This window comes from Lissotriton vulgaris, chromosome 5 (assembly GCF_964263255.1).
Source record: "Lissotriton vulgaris chromosome 5, aLisVul1.2, whole genome shotgun sequence".
NCBI lineage: Eukaryota > Metazoa > Chordata > Amphibia > Caudata > Salamandridae > Lissotriton > Lissotriton vulgaris.
Genome location: NC_141693.1, coordinates 1,150,122,396 through 1,150,148,473, shown reverse-complemented (window position 1 = coordinate 1,150,148,473; position 26,078 = coordinate 1,150,122,396). Strand labels below are relative to the sequence as shown.

Here is a 26,078-nt window from a genome sequence, read left to right as displayed (position 1 = left end):
GACAGAAGAGTGAAAGAGGGAAGACAGAACAGCAAATGAATTCACTTCTGGCTGCAGAGGCAGAACTTAGTAGACTTATTATATCTGGGAGCCCACTGGATCAAAAAATATTAGAAATAATGGTCTTAAAGAGCGATATTGCTGAAATTGTTACGAATAAAACGGCTGTAAATTATTTCGCAAAAAAGGAACAGGTGTTTGAATACAGTGAGAAGGTGGGTCATATTCTTGCTGTTAGAACTAGGCAGAAAACCAACGCTGGGGATATTAAAAACATGGTAGATAATTTAGGGAATGTGATATTAGATTCTAACGGTATAAGGAATGAATTCTGGAAATACTATACGAACTTATATGATGTTGACAACAGGGTGGGTATTGATGAAATAAGTGATGAAATAAGAGACTATGTGGGAAATATCCAGCTTGATATGTTGGAAATGGAAGATCAGATTAAGCTGGATTCTGATATAACGTTAGAGGAAGTAACATTAGCATTATTAGAACTCCCATCCTCTAAAGCCGCAGGACCAGATCTCATTCCAATTGAATCTTACAAAACATTTTTCTCTTCTATAAGAGCGGAGTTACTAGATACTCTTTTACAAGCCCAGTGGGAAGTGTCAGTCCCAGATTCTTGGGGGGGCACTGAGATTATTGTCATTTTAAAAAAGGGTAAGCCACCCACAGCCCCAGGGTCGTATAGACCAATCGCCCTTATGAACGCGGACGTGAAATTATATTCCAAAATTCTGGCAACAAGGCTGTCCACCGTTATAGAAAAACTAGTTACATCAGATCAACACGGATTTATCCCAGGGAAAGGCACCACTACACATGTTAGAACAGTGATCACTTGTTTTGATGCCATGGAGGTTGCTGGTGGTCCTTTGGCAGCCTTATTCCTAGACGCCGAGAAGGCTTTCGATAGGGTCGCATGGATATACTTGTGGGAAATAATGAAAGTATATGGTTTTGGCAATAAATTTATAAGGGCAATTCAGGTTTTATATAAGGCACCTACAGCCAGAATTAAAATAAACCGAGATTTAACTGCACCTGTACAAATTAAAAGAGGCACTAGGCAAGGTTGTCCTAGCTCTCCCCTCCTTTTTGCATTATATATGGATCCGTATTTGCGTTATCTAAAATCTAACCCGAATATCCCTCCTCTTATATCAAATGGAGTAGAGGTTAATGTATTAGCGTATGCAGATGACGTTGCCATAATCACCCCAGACCCTTCCAAAGCAATGGAGGAGGTTGAGTTGGAGGCTAGTAAATTTGGCAGAATATCTGGGTACAAATTAAACAGTGCAAAAACACAAATTATTAAAAATACAATGGTTCAATACAATGATATTCGGGTGGTGCCAGCAGCAATGTATTTAGGAGTTGAGATATCATCTAACTTGGACACAGTGGTAGGACGAAATATTTCCCCTTTAATTAAGGACGTAAGCGCAGAATTGGCCAGAATAGATAAGCTTAGGCTTACGTTAGTTGGACGTACAAATGTGATAAAAATGATTATTCTCCCCAAATTCCTTTATTTCTTTCGCACTATTCCTCTTTTGTTTGAATCAATTTGGTTTAATAAGCTAGAATCAATATTAAATAAATTTATATGGTCATATGGGAAGACTAGAAGGGCCTACAAGTTTATGACGTTGCCAAGGGTTAGTGGAGGGTGGGGGGTTCTGGACTTCAGGTTATACTACTGGGCATCTGTACTACAATTCACTCAGGGTTTGCTGGGTGCAGGTAATTTAGATTCGAATGTTAGATCCTTTTCGACAATGGTATATTCTATCATAATGGGGGCAGATGCCGCAAACGCTTTTCTAAACCATGCCGACTTTCTTTACTATAAACATCACGTTTTAAAACAGTTAAAGCTGCATATAACATCTGGATAGCAGTAGCAAAGAAATGCGGACTAGGAAGATACAATAGGTATACTAGAATGTATAGGAATAGGACACTACCCCCCTTGATCTTTTCTGATTCTATAATGGCAGACTGGGATATGAAAGGTATTAAAAAAATAGGGGATTTGATGGGGTTGGATGGGAATATTTTACAATTTTCAGATTTGATGGGAAAATATGATATAACAAGAAATAGCTTTTTTAAGTATTTGCAAATCAGGAGTTTTTTGGGTAAGAAAAAAGGAGGAGAATGTGGATTTCGGAAGAGTAATCTTATGGAATCCCTAGCTCAGGGGGGAGAGTGCTCTATACGATTCTTTTATGCTAGCTTAGCAGAATTAAAAAAAGATGATACTGAGAAATTTGGAGACAAATGGGCAGGGAAATTAGGGGTACAGAATCAATGCTTTTTGGATTCATTGGAGTTAGGATGTTCTGTTTTGTGTTCTGCTCCTCTTTAATCGCAGCATTTTAAAACTTTATATCAACTTTATCACACACCGGACCGCATTGCACAGTGGGGGGCGATTACAGGGACAACTTGTTTTCGCTGCAATGCTCCGGCAGCAGACAGTATCCACATCTTCGCACTTTGTCCCCAATTAGATAATCTACGAAAGGGTATTGAAGAATTTATGAGGCATACTCTTGGTTTAAATGAGATTCTAACACCAACTGTTATTATGCTAGGGGTTAGGGGATATAGGGGTGACAATACTGAATTTGTATTCCTAGCGATGGCAGTGTATAGATTATTAATTGCTAGAGCATGGCGGGACCCTATCCCTCCCACAACACAACAATGGATTGCTTTGCTATTGGGGATATTTAACCTGGAAAAAGGTATATATGCCAGGAAGGGTAAAAGAGCAAGGAAATTGGGATTGAAAATATGGAAACCTGTATATTGCTGGAAAGAGAGAGTAAGTGTATGCCTTGGTTAATAATTTGTAGGGCTTGTTTATGTTCTCCACCTGTATATGCGTTTTGTTTATAGTATTTCATACAGTAATTATTTTGGTTAAATTTTGCATTGTGATCTCTGTTTGTACAAATGACCAATTGTTGTATGGTGTGTGCCAATAAAATTTTAAATAAATAAAAAAAATTAAAAAAAACAGAAAGTGTTCACTTTGTTAGACGAGCCGCGGTAACTTTAAATGCACTGTGCGCATTTAATTTGTTGCGCAAGTTCGGGAGAGAAATTGCGGCGTGTATGCGTCTGATATTTAAAGATGCATACTCGGCAATTCTCTATTCAGCAGTCTTTGTTGGGTCTCTGACACTTGGTGACGTTCATTATCTGTTTCAGCGCCTCGCAGCAGCAACTGCCTACTTCAGATGAAACGGAAATCCCAGGCATAGATTGCTCTCCTTTTTACGCTCTGCTCAGAACTTCGCCAGGCCATAATTATTTGACATTATACATTATACCCAGTGTTGTTTTCCACAATATTGAAGCAGTACCTTCAGATAAGACCCTAGTTCTTGGTGTTGTGAGAATTAACAGCACGAGCTACTGTTGACGTTTATATTCGTATCATATTTGGAAACCTGTTCTAGTACCTTCTCCTTACGATTTTCTCCAGCATTGGATGTACTTTGTTACCCTGCTTTACTTCAGATGACGACTTCTGCAGGGGAAAATGAAATACTCTTTTCTATCTTGAACAGTGTAGGCATAGATACATTCATTTCGATCCCAAGCTGTATAGATATTATGGTGAGTAGAATAGAGTGACAAATGTTAGAATTATGTTGTAGTAGGAGAAGAGGATACATCATTCCTGCTGTCTTGTCATCCTGTTCTGCAGTGAGTTTCAGCCTTCCTGGTTGCCGTGCGGTATCTCAGACCAGACCTTGATGGGACCACAGCTATTACAGCTAGTTTATTATTTTATCCACTTCCCTTTTCCCCTGGGCACAATTTCACGCAGAAGGATTGCCTTCCTCTGCTGGGGGTTGTGTTAGGGGGAATTTGGGGGGATATCTTCTATCCTCGTCTCTCCTGGTCACAAGTAAAGGTTAGTGGCGTTTCCATTATTCTTGCGCTACTGACGATCCCGACACTGAGTCAGAGGTTGGAGAGGTTGTCAATCAGGGTGGTGGAGTTGGTGTCGTTGTTGTTCTCGAGGTGGAAATTTAGGTCCCCGAGGAGGGTGTAGTCCATGGAGGCAAGGGCGTAAGAGCTGACGCAGTCGACAATGGAGTCACTGAACTGTGGTCGGGGTCTGGGGTCTGTAGACGAGGGTTCCTCTGAGGGTGGTGTTGGTGTCGGTGTGGATCTGGAAGTGCAGGTGTTCGGAGGTGTCTAGGGTGTCGTCGGTGTTGGTCATGACTCTGAGAGTGTTCCTGTGGACTATGGCGATTCCTCCAGCAACTCCGTTGGTGCGGTCCCTGCAGGTGATCTTGTAGCCGTCTGGGATGGCTATGGAGATGTCAGGTGGCGAGGAGGGGTACATCCAGGTCTCTGTCAGGAAGGCGACGTCTGGGGAGGTTGAGTCGAGCAGGTCCCAGAGTTCAATGGCGTGTTTGTGGGCGGAACAGGTGTTGAGAAGAATGCATCTGAGGTAGTTGGGTTCTTTCCTGTTGGTTGGGTTGGTGGGTCGGATGCTGGTGAAGCTGCAGTTCGAGCCGGAGACGGGCCCTTGGGTGTTCTTTGGGGTGGCCAGGTAGCAGGTTCGAGCTCGTCCGGCGTTGAGGGTGCTGGAGTCGTAGCGAAGAAGGGCGCTGTGACGTTCGTGGGGGCCAGAGCTTCTGGCGCTGAGTGCGGACGGGCGCAGACGGGCTTGCCTCAGGCTCACCTTCGCCGTGCCAGCGGAGCGCCATTTGCGCGCGGTCGCATTTTGAGGGGGTGGGACGATCAGCTGTGAGGCGGGGATAGCGGTGCAGACGGTGGGAAAAAAGGGTGAGAGCAGAATGGGAACAAAAAAGAAGACAAAAACAGAGGCAGTCAGAACGAAATAACACCAGAGATTAGAGTGGCAATCAGGGGAAAATAAATAAAATGAAGTAAAACCAGGAATTACAGTGGCAGTCAGGGAGATTTGAGCTTGGAATAAAATGAAAGCAGAATCGGAGTAGAAGCAAAAGTGAGAGCAGAGAGTAGGCAGGCTTGTACCCTGCACAGGAGGGCTGGCTGGGCGCGAGGCGGCGCAGAGCTCCACTGAGCTGCTGGGGAGCTGGCGGGAGGAGTAAGATCCTTGTACCAAGAGTGATGCAATGCAGTGCAAATCGCTGCATTGCAATACTCTGAGCCAGGAAGGCACTTCCTGGGTGTTGAAAGGGTGTTCTCACGCAACATCCATGGATTTTGAAACATTCACAGACTTACCAAAGTGATAGACATGGGAATGTGCCAAAATACTACACCTTCTCAGGTGAGGCGTAACAAGGAGAAATATCTTTATTTCTGCTTGTTACGTCCTCTATGTGTGCTGCATTCTGGAAAATGCCTCAGGGGATTGTTTTTGTGCAGGTAGGTGCCTCTTCCTGCACAAAAACAATCCTCCTTACAACGCAGGCACCCTTGCACTGTTTTTCAATTGTGTCTGCGTTGGCGCTAGGCAGCCAAAATGGTGACAGAGCAAGGACAAAGGCAGGAATGCGCTGTATTCTTTTAAATATGGCACATTCCTGCCCTTTCCCTGTCATTCAGCGCAGCATGGCAAGGTGACTTGCTGAGCTGCATAACTTGCTTACAAAGGCCCCTACATCTTGTTTTTTTTATGGAAGTAGAAAATCTCCAATAGGACACAACTGCAGGCTGTGGACAACGAGGGCTCCATGAGGCCATATACCCCTTCTGTAAGGAACCGCTGAACTGGATTTGCTGCTGTGCAGAACAACATAGCGGGAGCTACCATGATGTCATGCCAACCAGCGATGCACCTTGGGTGGATTGGCAAACAGGTAGGGTCCCTGCCTCCTCTCAGTTCTCATAGCACTTTTTGGCTGAACATTTTTTAAATGTCAAGTTTTGGATATGGTTATCTGGGAACCGTTAGCACCTCTTCCAAGGGTCCAGGACTGGAGGGGACGTCTTGGTTCATTGCAGGTTTAAGATGTTTGGATCCATTCCTGTCCCTGCAGTTCTGATCAGGAAGCTAGCTAACTACCCCATAGAGTCACTATAGAAGTCTTGGGTTCAAGCAGAAAAACAGGTTTCAAGCAGCAGGTCATGCCTCTAAGAGCACAGGGCAGGCATCAGGCCACAGGGCAGTTCTCTTGATGCAGCAGGGCAGTTCTATGACGTACACAACAAGCCACAGGCAGTAGGGCAGTCCCCTGAGAGTCCCTCCAAAGGTCCAGAAGAGAACTGAAGATTGGTTCAGAGGGTCCTAATTTTATACCTGATGCCAGTGTTGAAGTGAAAGAAACTTGTGGAGTTTTTACCCCTCAGAAGTGCCTGGAGTTTCCTGCCTCCCTGACCCGGTTACAGACTGCCTGCAGTCACAATAGTCTAATATGAACTTCTTTGTGTATGAGCTTAGGCAGTGTATTTGAAGCGGGCTGTGCACAGCCCCACCCCCTCATTCCGCCTGGATAGTCCATCCTGCCTACACCTAGTCCATTTATTGTGTGACTGTCTGGGAGGCATACCCAAAGGGCAACTGCTTCTACACCTGCCCCAGGAAACAGACTGCAGGCACTAAATGGTTAGGACAAGAAATTGTCAACCCTCTAAAAGTAGCATTTTCAGGATAGTGACTTACAATCTGACTTTACCATTAAATAAGATTTAAAATGACAATTCCATGGACACCAAACATGATATTTCCACCTGTTCCCAAACAAAGGTTATGACTTATTAAATGTAATAAGATAACCCATTGTTATCCTATATGAGATGTGGCCTCGCAGCAGTAAAAAACAAATTTGAGAATTTTTCAATAACCGGACATGTAAAACTTAAAAAGTACATGTTCAACTTTTTAAAATACCATGCACCCTGTCCTATGGGCTGTTTAGGGTCTAAACTAAGGGTGAATTCATTTTATTAAGAAGAGAGTTTACAGGTTGGCAAAAGGGTTATTTTGCTGTGTCTAATTTGCAGATTAAAATAATAGACAGGTTGCAGTGGGGGGCCTGAGACATGTTTAAACTTAGGTGGGTGCCACAATAAATGCTGCAGGCTCACGAGTAGCATTTAATTTGCAGGTCCAGGGTACATGTAGTATCACTTTACTAGAAGCTTCTAAGTAAATTCAATATGCCAGATGGTTGTAAGCCAATGTTACCCTTTTTAAACAAGGGAGCACAAGCACTTTAGCACTGGTTAGCAGTATTAAAGTGCACAAGGATCTAATGCCAACAAATAATTTTTTAGCAAAACAGGAGGGATAAAGGCAAACGGTCTGGGGTGACCCTTTAGTGAATGCTATGAGGCACTGTTAGGCGAAGACAGTTAGAAAAATTAAAAAAAAAATGTTTTGATTTCACACCTGTCTTAATAAAGTGGCCTTTCTTGCTTACTAAGAAGTTGTGGACAGTGAATTCTTGCGCGAGGGGGGCACGAGCCGGTCTCTCCCTGGGTAGGTTTGCGCTGAGAGGCTTGCCAAAGCTGGGGATTAATTAGAGAGGGACAGAAGTTATATATAGGGCTAGCGTAGGGAAGGAAAGGGCTTTACCGGCGGGAGGCGGGCGGCTGTGTTTGTTTTGCCTCACCCACCCTTCCCTCTTTTTTCCCTTTAGGCCTTTTTTCTTATCAGTGCTTTAGGTACTGATTTTGTTTTGTAGGTTTGGCACGCTAAGACAGGTTGAATTTTTCCTTTTGTAGGCGGGTTATTAGTGGGGGGTGGGCAGCCTGGAGCGGGTTGGTCCATCCTCAAGGGGCAGGTAAAGGAAAGGAGGGGGTAGTAAAATAGTTAGTTGCCTTTGGTTTGTTAGGTTTTACTTGGTGGGTGTTTACGCCTTAGTAAGGTTGCTCAGTGAGCTGAAAGTTTTGATTTAATAAATAATTAAATAAATGAAATATGTTGTTAGATGTTTTGGTTTCACACCTGTCTTAATAAAGTGGCCTTTCTTGCTTACTAAGAAGTTGTGGACAGTGAATTCTTGCACGATTGGGGAACTTTATTCAAGCTCATGATTTAGCTGTACTGACTGTTTTTTGTAAGCTTAATTATATACGAACCATGAGCGGCCCAGATTCAGGATATGCTGTTACCTCCAGCCTGCGGTGAAGGGTTACTTTTGGTAAGGCTGGCAGCTCACCGCACAGAGATATTCTCTTTAACCAAGGAGCACGTGAAGCAGAAGCCGGTAAGGGGCCACCTGCTGAAACAAAGCTTGAGCTGCCACGCCTGCAGCTCCTCCCCCCAAAAATGTTTTCGTATTTTATGTACTACAATCACTACAGCTACCTTAAACTTTTCATACTAATGCGTGGATTTCCTTTTCATGTTCAGAAATAAAAAAATTCGTGTTTGCAAAATTACTAGACAAATCATGTCTTCCAATTTCCATCAATAAGAAATTCCAGCTCCCTAGTCATTCTCCTTTAGTAGATGAGAGGGGCACGAACATCTTGTACATAAATACCATCTCATGGCATGTGACCAAGCTCTACATATAGAAAATTATATACCGAATACTTTGTTTATTTCTTACAAATATTAGTCGCCACAGGGCACTTGCACTTTGCCCATTTACCAATGAGAAGGAAAAGAATTAATTCAGTCACCCATGAAAAGGCCATTAATTTTGCCCATTATCTAGGAGATAAAATATCCAGGACAGTTCATTCTGCCCAATAATTTGCACCTAAGGCTACAAGACCGCAACTTAGTCTGCCCATCTTTTTATTTTACAAATAGCCAGTCTGCACAGTTTTGTACAGATAGGAACACTAGACATATCACACCAGCCCATTTTACTACATATAAATATCACCTAGGTCCATCCAGCTAGGCCATACCCATCTCTAACACACTAAATGCCCCCTTGTTTTCCCACTTTATTGCTGCTCTTTTACTGTAGGTGATGCTAGTAGCTAAGTCGCTGCCCTTCCATGTGGCTCTCTTGACCAGCAGTGACCCCATCTTGTTGCCTCTTACGCCATCACTCTACCGTTGACCCATGGCATGGGTTACCTTGCTCTTTTTCTCCCAGAAGGACTTGGGCAGGAGCTGGGCGGGAAGGTGAGTCTTCCCCAGGCGTGGGGGTTTCATAACATTCAATTGCTGCACCCCTAAAATAAAAATGTAGTCACGTAAGAAAACATCAGTGCTGAAATTCTTGAATTAAAACAGTATCATGGATTCACTGGCAATGTCCCTAGTCCTGTCATTAACCCCCACGTCATCCTAAAGTTTTTTTTGAAGAGTCTGGAAATGCGAAGGCAAGGATGGTATCCCAGGGTTGTACCGAGTTTAATTTTATTTAGGCCTGCCATTGTCAGTCATGTGCGTATGCACCCCTAAGTGCAATGCACACTGACCATCTGATGCTCCACAGTTTACCTCCGCCCCAAACCCAGCTTCGGTATGCCCGTTTTAAGAGCTGTGGAGAAGTCACATCCAGATGCACACGTAAACCCCTGACTAACAGCTAGAATAAGCGAGGCCTGCTGTATAGAAACAGATGATGGGGCATAATGAATTGCAAAACACTGTCAGTCGGTGCGACCCACTCCCCTTTAACCCTTTCGATGCTGATGACGAGCTCAGCTCGTCATCACCAAAAGGTGTCGTGTGCTGATGACGAGCTGAGCTCGTCATGGTGCCACTAAAATGGCATTTTCCAGCACAGGGGGGGAAAACGCCCAGCAGCCATGTGGTTAAGTAATGTAAACCCAGTGCTTCTGCACAGCTTGTTATCTGGGACACTTCCACACCTCATCTACTGCCCTCTCTTTGAGGCTGTGGGTCTTCCGAGATCCCCCGCCATCTTCATTCCGCCAGCTGATCTATACGCGTGCAACCTCACCTGTTGGGAGTCCTGGAAAGGTAGATTCAATATGGGCAAAACGGACATGGATAGAGTCGCGTTTGCATTTTTCAGTATCGCCGTTGTTGTAGATCATGTCCACAATTTCACTGATCCAGGTAGTCCCTTAGGAATAAAAAAAATACCTTTATCAGGACTCACTTCTACTGGGTTGTGTGTCAGATCAATAAGGGCTAGGAATGGCCCATGGGATAGCGAACCGGTACCTTTAGTGCTTTTAGAATTTATCTGGTGTGGCCTGCTTTAGGAGCTACAATGTTTCTTGACTCACTGCGGCATTTACTGCATACCTGTGTGAACTTTAAAGGCACGAGTAAATCTTGCATGCTATGATATAGGAGATCAATGCTGCCCTCCTCTCAGGTTTTGAGACCCAAGAGAGACTCACCTGCTTTGCCGTAGGTGGCGATGATCAGGTCATCAGGCCTGGCTTGGGTTGCTTCTATCTCGGGCCAGTTGTCTGCTACAAATTTAAGCATAGGCACCCCCTGCACTGGCACCGGCTTCAGGCGCAATAAGTGGGCGGTGCTCTCCATACTGCAAATCAAGATGCAAACACTTGTCAACCAAGAACACAAAATTAACATTGAAGAAACAATGTCAATAGTCCATTCCATCACCTCATAGGTTAAAAACCCAGAAAAATCAAATACTGAGATCACCTTGAAAGCTGCGATCAGTGGAACTGAGTGGCACCTGGTGACAATTGAAAGTGTTGGGGTGTAAAATTATTGTCGTACTCCACTGCGTCAGGAAAGCATAGCGAGCACCCCGAACAGCCCTCGGGAGTTTGGCATGGTACCCACACGAGAAAGTTTTGAAAAAAGAGTGGACAAATGGTGCATTTTCAAGCAAATTTGAGAAAGCAGGAAGATTAATAAAGCAATCAAAACAAAGTGATGAGAGACAATACACTCTTCTGTATTGCCTCTCATTTTTTGTTTGAATATATTTTATTGCATTTCTTTCATTAGAATACAGGAAAACAGAATAGTACCGCAGTAGTATTGACTAGATATGTCATCATACATACGTTATCTAGATATGAATACATAAAGAAAAAAAGAATTTTACGAATCAGTTTAAAACATAGAATGACAAGGATGGGAAATGCAGCTGTACAAAGATACTTCTCCATGACAACAGTTTGCTGGTATTATAGCTCTGCCCAGTTTCACCCGGTAGAAAACGAACATCTGTATGGCGGGACATTTATAACAATAAGGTAACTGACGAGAAGTGGCTGAGTGCGCCAGAGGACTGACGAAAGAGCACTAAACAGGACAGGTGTAATGCGTCGCTGGTAATAAAGAATATCCAAGCCTCAAGAAGCGTTATATTGGGGGAAAGTCGGGCAGGCAGGGTGCTACCGCACTAATGAAACAAGTGTAGCATTAGTCATCGTCTCCCTGTCGTGGGGTGTGACCCGTACGTTATGTCCCTGAGTGTCACACTTATCCTAAGGGTGTTATCCACGACTGGGTGTTCAACGTCCTCCTATAGGCACCCTGCAGAGCGCTAGAAAGATATCTGCGAATAAACAATATTCAATATCATTTACTCAGAACGTTAAACAGTGATTGAAGAACCTGTGAAAATAGGGGCTGTAAGTCAACGGACGGGGAGAAAATAATACTATGGAGGAAGGGGGGAATATTAACAAATGAAGAGGCTTGCATTTAAACAGATGAGATGGGGCTGCGGGTAGGGGCAAGTGCATGTGTAATTGTGTCTGCAGTGGGTGTCATACAGTGTCGCGCATAGTGGCCGCAAAGGCGGCGGCAATGGGGAGGAACTTCCAAGGGCGGTCCCCGTCTGAGGGAGGGGGGTGGACACCGGGAGTCAATATGTAACCCAGAGGAAGGGAAAGAAGGGAGGAAAGAGGAAGGAGGAAAGAAGGGCAGGGGGGTCAGGCGGCACCCAGTGAGAAGAGCCTCTATATGATCCCACCTTGGATGCACACTTGGTGAAAGGCAACTAGGGTGTCATCCCAGGTCTGAGCTATCGGGTGCATGCGGATCCCTGCTGTTTCTTCCCTGTGCAGGGCCACGCTTTCTGCCTGCGCTCAGGTAGCAAATGAAGTGCGCCAGTGTATGGCCTGGGGAGGTTCACTATTCTTCCAGCGTTTTGTGACAAGGTTCTTTGCCGTTATTAACCCAAGGTCCCGGAAACTAGCCTGGGCTTTCAACTGTTTCGTTCGCTTGTACAGGCCCAGCAGGCAAGCTTCCCATGTGTTTGGTAGGCTTCCCCCGGTAGACACCGCCAGGGAAGACGATACTGCCGACCAATAACTGAGCAAGTGTGGACATGCCCAGAGCATATGCAAAAAGTTTGCATCCACTAGCCGACACCTGGGGCACGCCATCGTGGCAAGGTTAAAATAGCGAATTCATTTTATCCGGGGATAGGTACGCACGGTGTATGATGAAGTACTGGATAGCTTTAAAGCGGGAGTTGTGCAGGATGTTCAACACTCCCGCTAGTACCCTCGTCCATTCCCCATCAGTACAGTCCCGTCCCCTATCCTCAGTCCATTTGTCACGCAAGCGCTGTGAGGAGAACTGGGTGTGCGTATGTAGGGCCTGTGCCAACCAATGAACAATGTGGGAACCATTCTCCATCACATACAGATACTGCATCAATAGGTGGGTGGGTGGCTCCTCTGTGAGATCGCCACAGGCCAGAGAGAATGAGCGTATGATCGCTGCATGCGTAAGGAATTGTCCGACCGGTAGCCGTGAGGTGGCACCAGCGTCTCAAATGACAGCAGTGCACCTTCAGAGAACAAGTCCCCCAGTCCCTCCAGGTCAGCTCGCATCCAGCTACTTAATGGAGCCTCTGCAAGAGTGCCGCCTTCCCAGGGCAGCCCCAACAATAGTAGATTGGGAGCATATGGGTTAATGGAGTTTGTGAGCTTCAAACTCCTCATGTAGCATTTCCGCGCTATCGCTAGGTGTATTTGCTTTGGGCATCTAACTGTGGCTAGAGGGTGGAACAGCGCATGAACCTGTGCCGTTGTCAAAATTATGTCCTCCCTAGCAGTATCTCCCAGATTTTTCCCGCTTAGCCAGTAGGTCACCCATTGTAGCCAATCCACCACTCTCCACCGAGGCATACAGTGTCTTCAGGGATACCCGGGGTCGCCCCATATTCCATATCAGACGCCTGGTTAGAGTCTCTAATTCCCGGAATATTCTGGTCGGGACATAAACAGGAATGTTGGCATAGTAATACAACAATTTAGGCAGCACTATCATTTTTGTCAACGTGATGCGACTTGGGACATTGAGTGGGAGGGAGTTCCAAAATGTTACCTGAGCTGAGAGTGATGAAACTGCCCGCACCAAATTGCCATCCAGCATGTCCGCAGGGTTGCGATACACGTGCACCCCTAAGTAGCGGAAAGTGGTCTGGTACCAGACAAGTCGTTCGCCCAATACCTCTATGTCACATTCTGGCGTGTCGGCAGCAAAGGAATATACTCCGGACTTTGCCCAGTTAACCTTAAGTCCCGACATTTGCCCAAATTCGTGAAATATATCGAAAAGCGCCTGCGGGAAACAGGTCAGATCACTAAGGTAGAGGAGCAGGTCATCTGCATATAGTGATACTGCATGCAGCCCGTCGGGCAAGAGGGATGCCCCAGTCCTCTCCGGAAGCTCGGAGCCGCGCCGCCAGGGGTTCCATCATGAGTGCAAATATTAAGGGAGAAAGAGGACACCCCTGTCTAGTGCCTCTGCACACTCGGATAGGGTCCAACAGCAGTTTCCCCGTGCGGGCTTGCACTGTAGGTTCCCGCTAGAGGAGTTCCACCATCTGGAGGAAAGTATCTCCCAAGCCAAACTTCTCCAGCACCAGCCGCAGGTAGGGCCACTCCACAGAATCAAACGCCTTTTCGAGGTCAAGAACCAGGCATCCCGAGGAAGGCCATTGGGTCGTGGCTAGACTTTGGATTCTGAACAGGCGTCTGATGTTATGTGACGTACTGCGAGTTGGCACAAAACCGTTCTGGTCCGTGTGTACCAAGCCTGGCACTAGGGGGCTAGTCGTTGGGCCAGCGTGGACGCTAGGATTTTTTAGTCGGTGTTGAGGAGAGCCAGTGGCCTATACGAGCGCAGACTGAGCTCATCTCTGCCCGGCTTCAATAGGGACACTAGGTTCGCCTCGTTCAGGGAAGGCGGAAGGGAAGAATCTGCTATTGTCGCCCTATATATGCGCAGCAATTCGGGGATAAGGATAACGGAGTAAGCTTTATAGAACTTCGCGGGCAATCCGTCTGGCCCTGGGGACTTGCCATTAGAGAGGGAAGAGATAACCGTCCGCAATTCTTCCGCTGTGAGCGGTGCTTCCAATTCTCCCCGTTGCTCACCGGTGGCTGCTGGCGATGGCCAGGCCAGCAGATACGCCAAGATGTCGTCAGGCGAGTGGCGAAGACTAGAGCAGTAAAGACCCTGATAGTGTGACGTGAAGGCCTCGTGACTAGCTCTCTGAGTGTAAACAATGGTGTGTAGGTTAGTGCGTATAGCCATCACCGGTGTGGTCTGAGTGTCACGCCTAATTAGCCATGATAGCAATCTACCAGGCTTGTCGCCCGACTGGTATGTTCGCGCTGAGTGGGCAGCATAATTCAGATTCTTCAACCTGTCTAACAGTTGTGTATGTCGTTCCCTGGCTGTCTGTAAAGTGGACGCCGTGTCATTGTTGTCTTCGAAGTACTGCAATAGGCGGTGCGACAATGCCTCCCTATACGGGGCGTCCAGCAGGACGTTGGGTTGGAGCCGCCACTTTGGGATCGGTGGGTGGGGGCATACCCCAGTGAAGTCAAGGGTATGAGGATTGTGGTCTGAGTGAGTACGACCGAGGTAACTGGTGTCTGTGACATGAGGCAATAAGTCACTTGTCAACATGTACCTATCTAACCGGACGTGTAGTGTGTGGGCACCTGAATAATATGAATATACCTTTTCCTGGGGATTATGACTGCGCCAAGCGTCATGTGGGTCCCACTGTACCGCCCAGTCTGTGAGAGCCCTCATCGCCCCTACTACAGGTGCGTTGGCTAGGGGGGAAGGAGAGGTCCAAGGCAACGTCCAAGACAGCGTTATAGTCGCCTCCGAGCAGGAGTGGCATGCCATGCCATGGGGCTAGCACCGTGGATAGGTGAGTAAAAAAGTGAGCTTGGTCGGTATTAGGAGCATATAGGGAAGCAAGGACTATGAATTGGCAGTCCAATCTACCATGGAGTACCACATACCTACCCTCCGTGTCTAGTGTAGAGTGGGAAAGAGCAAAGTGGACCCCAGGTCGTATCCAGATTAACGCTCCCCGTACGAATGCCAAATAACCTGTTGCATGTAATTGCCCCCGCCATCTACGGCGTAACGTTAACACCTCCGGGGCAGTCAAATGTGTCTCTTGCAATATTGCGATTTGGATATTATGTTGTTTGAGGTATGAATGAATTTGGTAGCGACACGAGGGCGTATGCATCCCCCTCACATTCCAGGTACAAAATTTAATCGCAGTCATTGCAAATCCATTTCCTCATCCACCCCCCCACCAGCACCCGGCAGACCCACCCAGTATGGCAAGTACTCACACATGATGTCCAAACACTGTTTCACAAGCCCGTACGTCACAAATAAAATGCAAGGGAGAAGGAAAGAGTCAACCAACCCTGTAAACAAGGGAAACAAAAACACAATGCCAAAAGGTCGACAGCGAAACATGTTGCTGTCCAAACACTCCTATGAGCGAAAGAGTCCTTGAGTTCAATGGGGGTGTGCTGAGCGCCCGGCTCCGATTCTACACAGGCATCTCGTGGTCAAGTTGAGGGTGCTTCCCCCCACAGGCAGGTCCCGACAGTCAGCCCAATCCCAGCAAAGCCTCCCAGTACATGGGGGCCCCAGAGCTCTCGGGTCCGTGGTTCAACCACTCTATAATGTTCCAGATTGGATCCCAATGCTGCACTCACCTCCAGGGGTCCGTCCACCCCTTCAGCGCCACCCCTCAACTCACCGGCGGTGTGTGCAGTAAAGTCACATCCGGACAGGGGGAGCTGGATTCGCAGGATCTCCATCTCCAAGTCCAGTCTCCCCTCCGTGGGCAGGACGGCGCAAGTTGCATCTCAGAGGTGACACACCAACAACAAAAGCCTGAGGTCCCAAGGTGAGGTGAAAAGGAGTCAAGTGTTTAGTGGACAAAGTCAGCAGTTTGCGGGGTAACATCCAGTAGATCCGCCGATATCTGTGAATCCGGTATTCCATAAATGCGCTCATCATCACTCGTGATAGCATTAGGTCTGGCTTCCAGGTCTTGTCCCGCTTCCAACGAGCCGCTGATCACCGCCACCATTCGGAGGGCCTCCTGCTGTTCATTTTGTGCGAGTTCAGGAGTGGGGCCTATCTCTCTCCCTGTGTGTCACGTCGTGCCCTTGATGACATCTCACCAGGGCTTGTATCCACGCCCGAATCCAGCCAGGTCTCAACAGCTTCAGGAGTATTGAAAAAATGGGTTTAGTCCTGTGCCACCACTCGTAGGCGCGCCAGGAAGAGAAGGGAGTATTTCAGTGCCAGGCGGCGGAGGCGTTGTTTCACTGCCAGGAAAGAGTGGCGTTGGCGCTGGACTTGGATCGTGTAGTCAGGGAAGAACATGATCTTAGCGTTCTCGACTGTAATGTCCAAAGGTTTTCTAGTCTCCCTCAAAATGGCATTGCGATCTCGATAATTGAGAATGCGAATAAGCATTGGCCTGGGGTTGGAGCCTGCGGGAGGAGGTCTCGTCGGAACCCGGTGGGCCCGCTCAACCACGAAGTGCTGAGAAAGGGAGCCTTCTGGCAATAAGTCCATGAGCCATTTCTCCATACGCTCCGCCGCCTCTCCCCCTTCCCATTGTTCCGGTAGTCCTATGATGCGGACGTTGTTCCTCCTCACCCTCCCTTCCGCGTCCTCCGCGCGGTCTTCCAGGAATTCTACTCTGTTGAGGAGATCTTGAACATGTCAGTCAATCTGTGTGATCTTTGGCGTGGTATCAGCCATGACGGTCTCCAGAGCAGTTGTCCATTCCAATAGTTTCTTGTGGTCTGCTCAAAGGTGTGTTAAGTCAATGGTTACACTATCAATTTTCGTCTATAGGGACGTGCGTGTCGACTGCAGCGATTCCTCCAGATGCTCCATCGCCGCCAGCATCGTGTCTAATTTGGAGGTGGTCAGGTCAGGCTCAAACGCTTTTGTCATCTTGCCCTTTCCTTGGATGCCGCTAGCGCCAGCCCTCGTCTTGGATCCCCCAGATATGTGCAAAGCAGTATTGTGAGTCGCCAATGTCTCCGCGGAGGCCTTCCAAAGCCTGTGTGAAGTCACAACATGTTGCAGAGCCGAGGTGTATCAGCCCCAGGGGGAATGCAGGGTTACCCCTCCAATGCCTCACACCCACGACGTCACCTCTCGCTGAGAATATCAGCCGCGATTGAGGAGGGGGAGAAAGGAGAACAGCGCATATTATTGCCGTCTGCGTCCCATATCAGTTAGTGTGCGTAAACGGTAGGTGGCATTGCGCTGGGGGGCCAAGGCAGGGATCACCGACCGGCAGCAACAGCCCCCTCGAGGTGATGTCTCGCGTGGCGGGTGATAGGCTCCGCAGCTCACACAGTGCCTCCACCAGTTGCACTCGAAGAAGGGTGTCTCCGCCAAGTGGAGGATAATGGGGGTCAAAACCCCAGCAGTGCACGTGGCCGTATCTCCCCACCAGTTCCAGACATCACCCACAGTCTGCCAGTAAATGGGACCCCTCTGTAGCACTCACTGTGGGCGTCTCACAGGCGCGGGTAGTGGTTGATGGCCATTAAGTAGCAGGGGTGCAGCGTCTCCATGGAAGTCCCTCAGGGCTACTCGGCAGTGTCCAGGCCAAGGATCCAGTAGCAAGTGTGCCGGTCAGTAGGTTCCCCAGAAGAGCGCACAGTAGCAAGTCCTGGGAAGTGCAGCAGGCTTCCAACGATTGCAGCCGGCAGTGTGGCCCACCGTGGGAAGTCCAGATAGGCCGCAGGCCACGCAACTCACCCCCGCAGCAGAGTACCTGCTGAGGCCTCTGTTAGCCACGCCAGTGTCCGGAGGTGAAAAGAGAGGATCTCCACGGCCGTGCACCAAAACTGCCAGGTCTTCTATAGCGATCGGTTCCTCTCTGTGTCCCAGAAGCACTGCAGCGACTCAGCCGCCCTATAATGGCCGCGCCAGCCGGGGGGAGGCAAGTAGTCACCGGGGCTCCGTCGTGCCTGATCGGCCTTTTCCAGCCGTCTCTGGATTGCAGGGGTCCAGCACACACCTCACTGCCGCCCTGGGTGAGAAGGGGGCGATGTCGCAGTTCTCGAGGCCCCAGCGCCTCTGTCGCGTCTCCTCCAGCGGCGGGGCCTGATGGGCGTGGCTCAACCCCTGTCTCGCGTGAGCAGGCGCGCTGGCTGGGGGAGCCCGCCAGGGAGAGTGTCGGATCTTCATTGACTTTGGGGCACTCGAAGCACCATGATCCGCCCCAGATTCAGGTGGGAGGTCGGGGATCGCCCGCAGGAGCTCTGCTGTGGTTTTGGGCCCACGGCGGATAAAAGTGACGGATAAATGACCTGTGGACGGGGAGCTTAACACGGAGCTCTACCCGGGCACGTCCGTCGCCATTGCGTGCTCAGCCACGCCCCCTTCTGTATTGCATCTCATCACTTTGTTTTGATTGCATTATATTTATGACCATGTGGCAGCTGGTCATTTGAGGTGGGCAATACGTGCTTGGATATGTATTAGTGACTAGTCTAGGTGGTGCAGTGTGTATCAGCCTTGCTGCCTATATTTGCTTTGAAAAAAAAGGTTAATAAAGCAATGCGATTCAATTATTATTCATTTAAGAAATTGACAATTTGTATGGGCTATAGTGGAAGATCTTAGCGTATGCTGATGTTATCATTTGCCCATATTAACTTTTGAACACACTGATACACTTGTAATGGACTTAACTATACAATGAATAATACATTCATTGACTGTGCAGTGCTACACATCAATATGATGACACTATTTCCTTAAATTAATTTTCTGTTTTCCTGCAAGAAACGCCATTTACAAAAAAAGTGGAGAAAATAGGATTGCATTTCAAGTACTACTCTGTGTAAAAAATGCCTGCATGTAACAGCAAAGGCTTCCCATGTTATCGTTTCTACTGGTGGAGTTGCCACACACTGAAAAAAACACACTGCCTCATGCAGTCACAGCACCCTAATAAACTTTACCTCTACCGACCTCCCAAAAAACTTGGGAATTGCAGCCGCATTCACCAGTCACCACACGCTGACCACTCGCATACCAGCCACTCCTCTTGCCACACACCCACAGAAGACGCTGCAGGTGAGGGATAACATGTCAGTGCACTCACCACCGTGTTCTGCAAAAAAGCGCTGCTAAGCGTGGATATTCAGATTTATTTAAGGGAGTTTTGGCCAGGGGTGCAATCAGACTTAAATCAATAACCACCAGCGGTGACGCACACAAATAGCGTGTTCCTGCCATGGTTTATAAATTGTACAGCATACAAGGCACGTGTGAACATTGTAAACCGAAACCCCGCTCCGACTAACTGCAAAAAATCACTTGGTTTCCCCTGCCTGGCTTAACTGCCAAACCAGGCTGACACTCGCCTAGGTCCTCCCTTGTAACAAGCAATGCTTACACCCCGGCACTGACATTTAATATACCGAGGGTTCTCAAAGGGAACTGAGCCATTGGTGATAAATGTACGACCTCGTCATGTGAGTCAGGGCACTTTCGTGTTAGGCCCAGTGATAGAAGTGGGCGGGGACGGAAGGGCACGGCGTGCCCCTACTTCTAAAAATTCTTTCAGTCCGTTACCCTACTTCTTAGTTTCCACAAAGCATCCCGGGACGGCAAGAATAGTCCTAATAAATAAAAACGAGAACTTTTTTTTTTCATCCTGATTCCAGGGGCTGCTCGCACTTCTCTGTGACTCCAGAGGCTGCAGCAGCCCCTCCCTGAGCGCTCTCAGCCTGAGGGCAGGCCCATTGTCATTCCGATTGAGGCTGATTAGCCCCTTTCGAATGACAATGCGCCCGCCGCCTACATTTAGCACAGGGGTTCCCAATCTGTGCCGCACCCTGGTGTGCCTTTAAAACTAAACAGGGGCGTCGCGAACAGATGCTATAATTATTAATTATGTACGCCCTCTAAGTCAAAGTCTCGAGTAAACTTTTATCTCAAATTTCACTTCTCATCAGCCCGGGCGTGCTGAGATGCCAACAAATGCATCAGTGTGAAAGGCTGTTTGAACTCTGAGGCAGAAGCTGCAGCACATTCGTAAGGAGTATTTCACTGCAAAATATACGTTATGTTTTTTACCACGCAATATGAAACCAATTGCCTTGAATAGACACCAATAGAAAGTAGGTTGCATCACTCACACGCATAGATTACTGATGCAGTTTGTTAGTCATTTTAACTCCAGCTGCACTCAAATTCCTGATTTTTGTTAATGGCTGAGTAAAAGTGTTTCTGTCTGAAGTCAGTAGAGGGCTGTGTCTTACAGGAGCCAATCAGGCTACTACATGTTGAATGCAGGCCTCATAGACCAAGGGAGGCGTGTGGAGGGCTGGGGTGGGGATGGGGGTGGATGGGAGATTCCAGCAAACGTCTCAGCATGTATCACTAACTTGGGGTGTTATGCACGTACCACCAGAGATGGTATCAATGTTTAATTTGGTAGCTGTGCATGTTGAGGGGGATTTGGGTATGATAAACTGCACAAAAGAACATACACTTCCCTGCTAAGCTCCTAATTGTCCCAAGGATTGTATATGAACAGCAGGGTCTGGAGCTGTGTAGTGGACTGGACAGAAGGCTGTTTGCCTAAAAACGAATTTCAGCTGGTGTGAAATGTAACAGCATTGGGCCAGCGAGCCTAAAGCTACAGCTCTTGAGGTGGATGCTAGTAACTCTGAGTGAGCAGTCTGTACAGCAGTCTCACAGAACTTAGTTACTTCTTGGCACTATGTGAACTTTGCAGGAAAGAAGAGGTCAATCTATCAATCAATTAGGAGTTTGTTAAAGTGCAACTACTCACCCCTAAGGGTCTCAAGGCACTAGGGGTGGGGGTGGGGGGGGGGGGGTGCAGGTTCCGTTCCATCAAGGAGGGGGTCTGTCGAAGAGCCAGGTTTTGCGGTTTCTTGCGAAGATGGGGAGCGATGTTGTCTGTCTGAGGTGGAGCGGAAGGGCGTTCCATGCTTTGGCCGCGAGGAAGTAGAAGGAGCGGCCTCCCGATCTGGTCTTTCTGGTGCAGGGGACCTCGGCGGGGACTGGGCAGGAGAGGCGACTGGGCAGGGGAGGCGACTGGGCAGGGGAGGCGACTGGGCAGGGGAGGCGACGGGGCAGGAGAGGTGATGGGACAGGAGAGGGGACGGGGCAGGAGAAGTGACGAAGCATTAGAAGTAATGGGGCAGGAGCAATGATTAGGCTTGAGCAGGAATGGTAACCGGGCAGGAGCAGTGAACGGTCCCTTTCTCTTCTGAGCCAGCAGGAGCAGTGAACGGGGCAGGAGCAGTGAACGGGGCAGGAGCAGTGAACGGGGCAGAAGCGGGGAACGGGGCAGGAGCGGTGAGCGGGGCAGGAGCAGTGAACGCGGCAGGAGCGGTGAATGGGGCAGGAGCAGTGAACGGGGCAGGAGCGGTGAACGGGGCAGGAGCGGTGAACAGGGCAGGAGCGGTGAACGGGGCAGGAGCGGTGAACGGGGCAGGAGCGGGGAACGGGGCAGGAGCGGGGAATGGACAGGAGCAGTGAACAGGGCAGGAGCAGTGAGCGGGGCAGGAGCAGTGAACGGGGAAGGAGCGGGGCAGGAGCAGTGAACGGGGCAGGAGCGGTGAATGGGGCAGGAGCGGTGAATGGGGCAGGAGCGGTGAACGGTGCAGGAGCAGTGAACGGGGCAGGAGCGGTAAACGGGCCGGGAGCGGTGAACGGGACAGGAGCGGTGAACGGGGCAGGAGCGGTGAACGGGGCAGGAGCGGTGACGGGACAGGAGAAGTGAAGGGACAGGAGAAGTGACGGGACAGGAGAAGTGATGGGACAGGAGAAGTGAGAAGTGACGGGGCAGGAGAGGTGATCGGGTACAAGACGTGACGGGCAGGCAACATGACAGGCAGGTGACATGACGGGCAGGAGAGGTGACAGAGCAGGAGAGGTGACGGGGCAGGAGAGGTGATGGGGCAGAAGCAGTGATTAGGCACTGGGAACGGACAGGAGCGTGGAACGGACAGGAGCGGGGAACGGACAGGAGCGGGGAACAGGGCAGGAGCGGTGAACAGGGCAGGAGCAGTGAACAGGGCAGGAGCAGGTGTTTCCCAGGGCGACTGGAAGGGTAGGGGGCTAGTTTAGTTTGGGGGGACCGGTCTTGTATAAGTGCAGGAGTTCCAAAAACACTGCACATTTCTTTGTATATTCAGCAGGTTTTGGTCAACAATACAAGTGCCAAGATAACTTTGGTGATCAATGTACCTGCTGGAGAGAGATGGGAGCATGTTTTGTCTGGTGGCTGTTTGCCTCATCTAAAGTAGTGCAGAGGGGTAACATGCCTCCTGCAAAGAACATGTACCATGCATATCAAAGAGCAATATGTTATGTGCATAGTTCAGGGGTTACTGCTTTGTTTTCACTTTCCAAATGAAAGGACACTTGAATACATATGGCCTGGCAGTTCAGGCTGGACTGTTCACATTGGGTGCAGGATCAAGACTGATTTGCATATGGCTGGGTCCAAACTGGAATGGCATGGTGAGCAAAAAATGATGGATTTAAGCCCACATCTCTGAACTGGGGTGAATGGATGACATTGTTCTGCATTCTGTCCATCAATTGTTCTTTTTGCATTTGTCACCCCAAGTGGGACAGGTATGGTCAGACATGAGTCCCGTGCTCTCCCTGCCACTAGAATCAAGCTATCCTGGCTGATGAGGGCTGAAAGCCTGAAACCGGTCCTAGGATGCTTGTTTCCAGTCCAGGGAGGACCCTGTTCCCATTGGGTGCAGGAACAAGACTGATTTGCATATGGCTGGGTCCAAACTGGAATGGCATGGTGAGCAAAGAAACAATGGATTTAGGCCCAGATTTCTGCACTGGGGTGAATGTATGGTATTGTTCTGCATTCTTTCCATCAATTGTTCTTTTTGCTATATTATGATTGAGCAGCTAGCTGGCTGACATGAATATGAAGGAGTCTTTGTGGGTTTCCTTGAGTCTAGATTCTCCTGAAGAGTCCCTTTCTCTTCTGAGCCCTGCTTAACACATGTGTACAGGAGGAGCCCTGTATTCATAACCTCAGTGTTTGAGACAAAACATAATCATGGATTTCTGAACAATGAGAGTAAAAGCATTAAGGTAACATGTTGTTCCGGCTTATATTTCACACGCTTTACATAAACTTGTATTCCTTATGAGTGCTTGCTTTTTTCCTGAATTAAACCTCAAATAAACATGTTTATCCATTGTTTTAATTGAATAACATTATAAGCTGTAACTGGTCAGTGAAATGCTAAACGTACTAAAAATGTGTATGTTTTGCTATTTCTAGCCACACCCCTGACTCCGCCCACTGATTCAATCCTCGGTTATTCCCGCCTCCTGATTCTCCACCCACAGTTCCCCTACTTTTTTTCCCACTTCGACCACTGGTTAGGCCATGTGTAAAACGAAGGCCCAGTTAGCGTGAAATGCACGTTCTACATCCCACCTCGCTTCGGGTTTCCAGATTCTGCTCGGAAGGGTACGGTACAGTGAACACGAATGGAACACACCAAAAATATTAACGGGGCAGCGACGCCATGCTCTCTCAAGGTGTTAGGGCATCGGACTTTAAGGACACTGAAAGAAAGGTTCAAAGCTCGACTCCAGGAGCCCCCCACGTGATTAATAAAGCAATGTTCCTAAAAGAGCAAACCTGGACCCCAAATGGGGGTTAACGCGCCGCACAAAGATTTAATGACCCCTAAAACATGTCAATAAACGTTTAAACAGCAATGCGAACGTCGATAATGCAGCCGGTATGTTGTCTTTTGGCACAAAGAGAGCTGGGTAAGAGAGGCTGACAGCACTTTTCCAGCTTGTGCTGCCATTCATTTCCCAGGACATATGCACTGGAACCACCCAGAGGTCCACACAGCGTGAAAGCAGTAGCCACCACAAAAGATGGACAAGTTAAATGAGGAAATAAAGGAATGCATACTGTCTCGAGGGGATTACTTCAGCAAGCAGCAACTATGGAACAGGGAAAAAAAACAACACCTACCTCTGACGTGTGCGCTTCACCACAGATTGCCCTCCAAGTGTTCTGCCAAAGAATGTTGGCGGTCAGCCACCAAACACCAAGCTGCTTGCCCCTTCTCAACGATAGAGTCTGAATCACTGGAGCTTGAACGGAGGCCAGGTACTTAAGCGGTGTCTGTACCTTGTTCAGGCTTGTTGGAGAAGAGGAATTTGGCTGCGATCCCTTCTTGCACCTGTCCAGCTGTAACAACGAACAAAGGTCAGAGCTATATCAACAAGCAATGCCCAACACCAGCAGACCAATCCCACCCAGAAAATGTTCCTTTAAGCAGCAGCGCAGCCAGAACATTCTTTTAAAAGAAATCTTCTGCCTTGTAAGCATGCAAATTGGTTGGTCTCTTTTACTATCTTGTACGTGATTTCATAGGATTTGTAAATTATTTAAGCATGTTTTATTATTCTTAGACTGTTATTTATATAGAATTTGAATTAACTATTCTATGTGATATATGTTTTTTAGCAATCAATTTGTACACAATGGTTTTTAGATATATCATATGATTTCATCCTTTTAGCCATTTAATAACCATTTTAAGGTTTTTTATAGGCGTATTTATGAATCCTATGCTTGTATATATATTTATTGATTAATAGGTATTGATTGTTGAACTTATATGAATGAAACATAATGTCTTATTTTTTAAAAACATGCGTTTTTGCATATTTTCCTATGTAAATCTAATTGGTGGCTTGGTTACATGGTTAACAAAATGGGGCGATTAAGGTATTTTACCGATATTATTCCCTAATCCTTGAAAGCCTAACTAACCATTGGCAGTAAAATCCCTTTGCTGAGATATTAAATCCAACTCTGCTATAGCACTTTATTCTCTCCTTTCCCGATACTTTGCACAATGAATGGACATTAGCAGCATATGAGGCTCCATATTGTTTCCATCGAAAGCATGTGCAAATTATTTAACTGTAATAACGGCAAGTTCCGTAATATGATGTACATCAGTAGCTACATTGCACTTTAAACATCAACTATATTTTTGAAAATTTTGATTTTAGTAGAAACACACATTTTATTTGTTTTGTCCATATCACTATCACTATTTACTTATGACATAGGTTTTTACATCGACACATTGAATTATAACTGTGTTCTCCTATTTTAAAAACATTGTTGAACCCAAAACACAAAGTATACCAAATTTGATAACATGATGAAATAGCTTGTGTAGTTTATGACGTTATACCTTTTCTATTTCAATGCCATTTGTAGGCTTAGATATCATGTGTTAAATGTATTTAAACCAACGTCTGGTGATCAACTGTGTCATGTGATCAAGCGCTCTGGGAAGCGCGAAGCGCGTCGTGATGACTGGGAACACCGCAGCTAAATAAATCACTTTTTTGCACTGAATTTGGGTTCCTGTCCGTACTTGCAGCCTGGAGAAAGCCTGCGCCATATATATATATATATATATATATATATATATATATATATATATATATATATATATATATATATATATATATATATATATATTCCACTCCTTCAAAGAAAGAAGCAGAGGCCACGTAGGGGGAGACAGGAAACACTTTAATTGCAGCTTGACTCGTACACGGCGGATGCATTTCGGCATTAGCAGCCTTCCTCAGCGCCTAGAGTCTTTGATCAGGGTGTGGGCACAAGATGAGGTTAAAGCAATGTCCTGCCGCACACTGATAGGTTCGCCTCTGATCCCACCTCCTGAATAGTCAATCTACTGCACCTGCCGATTCTGAGGCTACAGCGGAGACTGCAGGTCCCAGCATGCAGTTCTGCAATGTGGTGAGTGATGCGGGGGGAATCAGGTGCTTGCGGCGGCTAGGGCTTGTCATCTCCGCTAACACA

General features: G+C 47.5%; 1 protein-coding gene across 1 annotated transcript in view; it reads right to left on the bottom strand.

The window, feature by feature from the left end:
• Window positions 1-24,335, bottom strand: part of LOC147712125 (sulfotransferase 1 family member D1-like) — a 63,253-nt gene extending 38,918 nt beyond the window's left edge. The window contains exons 1-4 of the mRNA XM_086922910.1: window positions 24,198-24,335; window positions 10,270-10,418; window positions 9,861-9,986; window positions 9,026-9,123 (exon numbers count right to left, since the gene is read on the bottom strand). Of these exons, the coding sequence (XP_086779036.1) occupies window positions 9,026-9,123; window positions 9,861-9,986; window positions 10,270-10,417 (372 nt within the window). The 5' untranslated portion in view covers window position 10,418; window positions 24,198-24,335. The remainder of the gene's footprint in view (window positions 1-9,025; window positions 9,124-9,860; window positions 9,987-10,269; window positions 10,419-24,197) is intronic.
• Window positions 24,336-26,078: the final 1,743 nt, after the last annotated feature.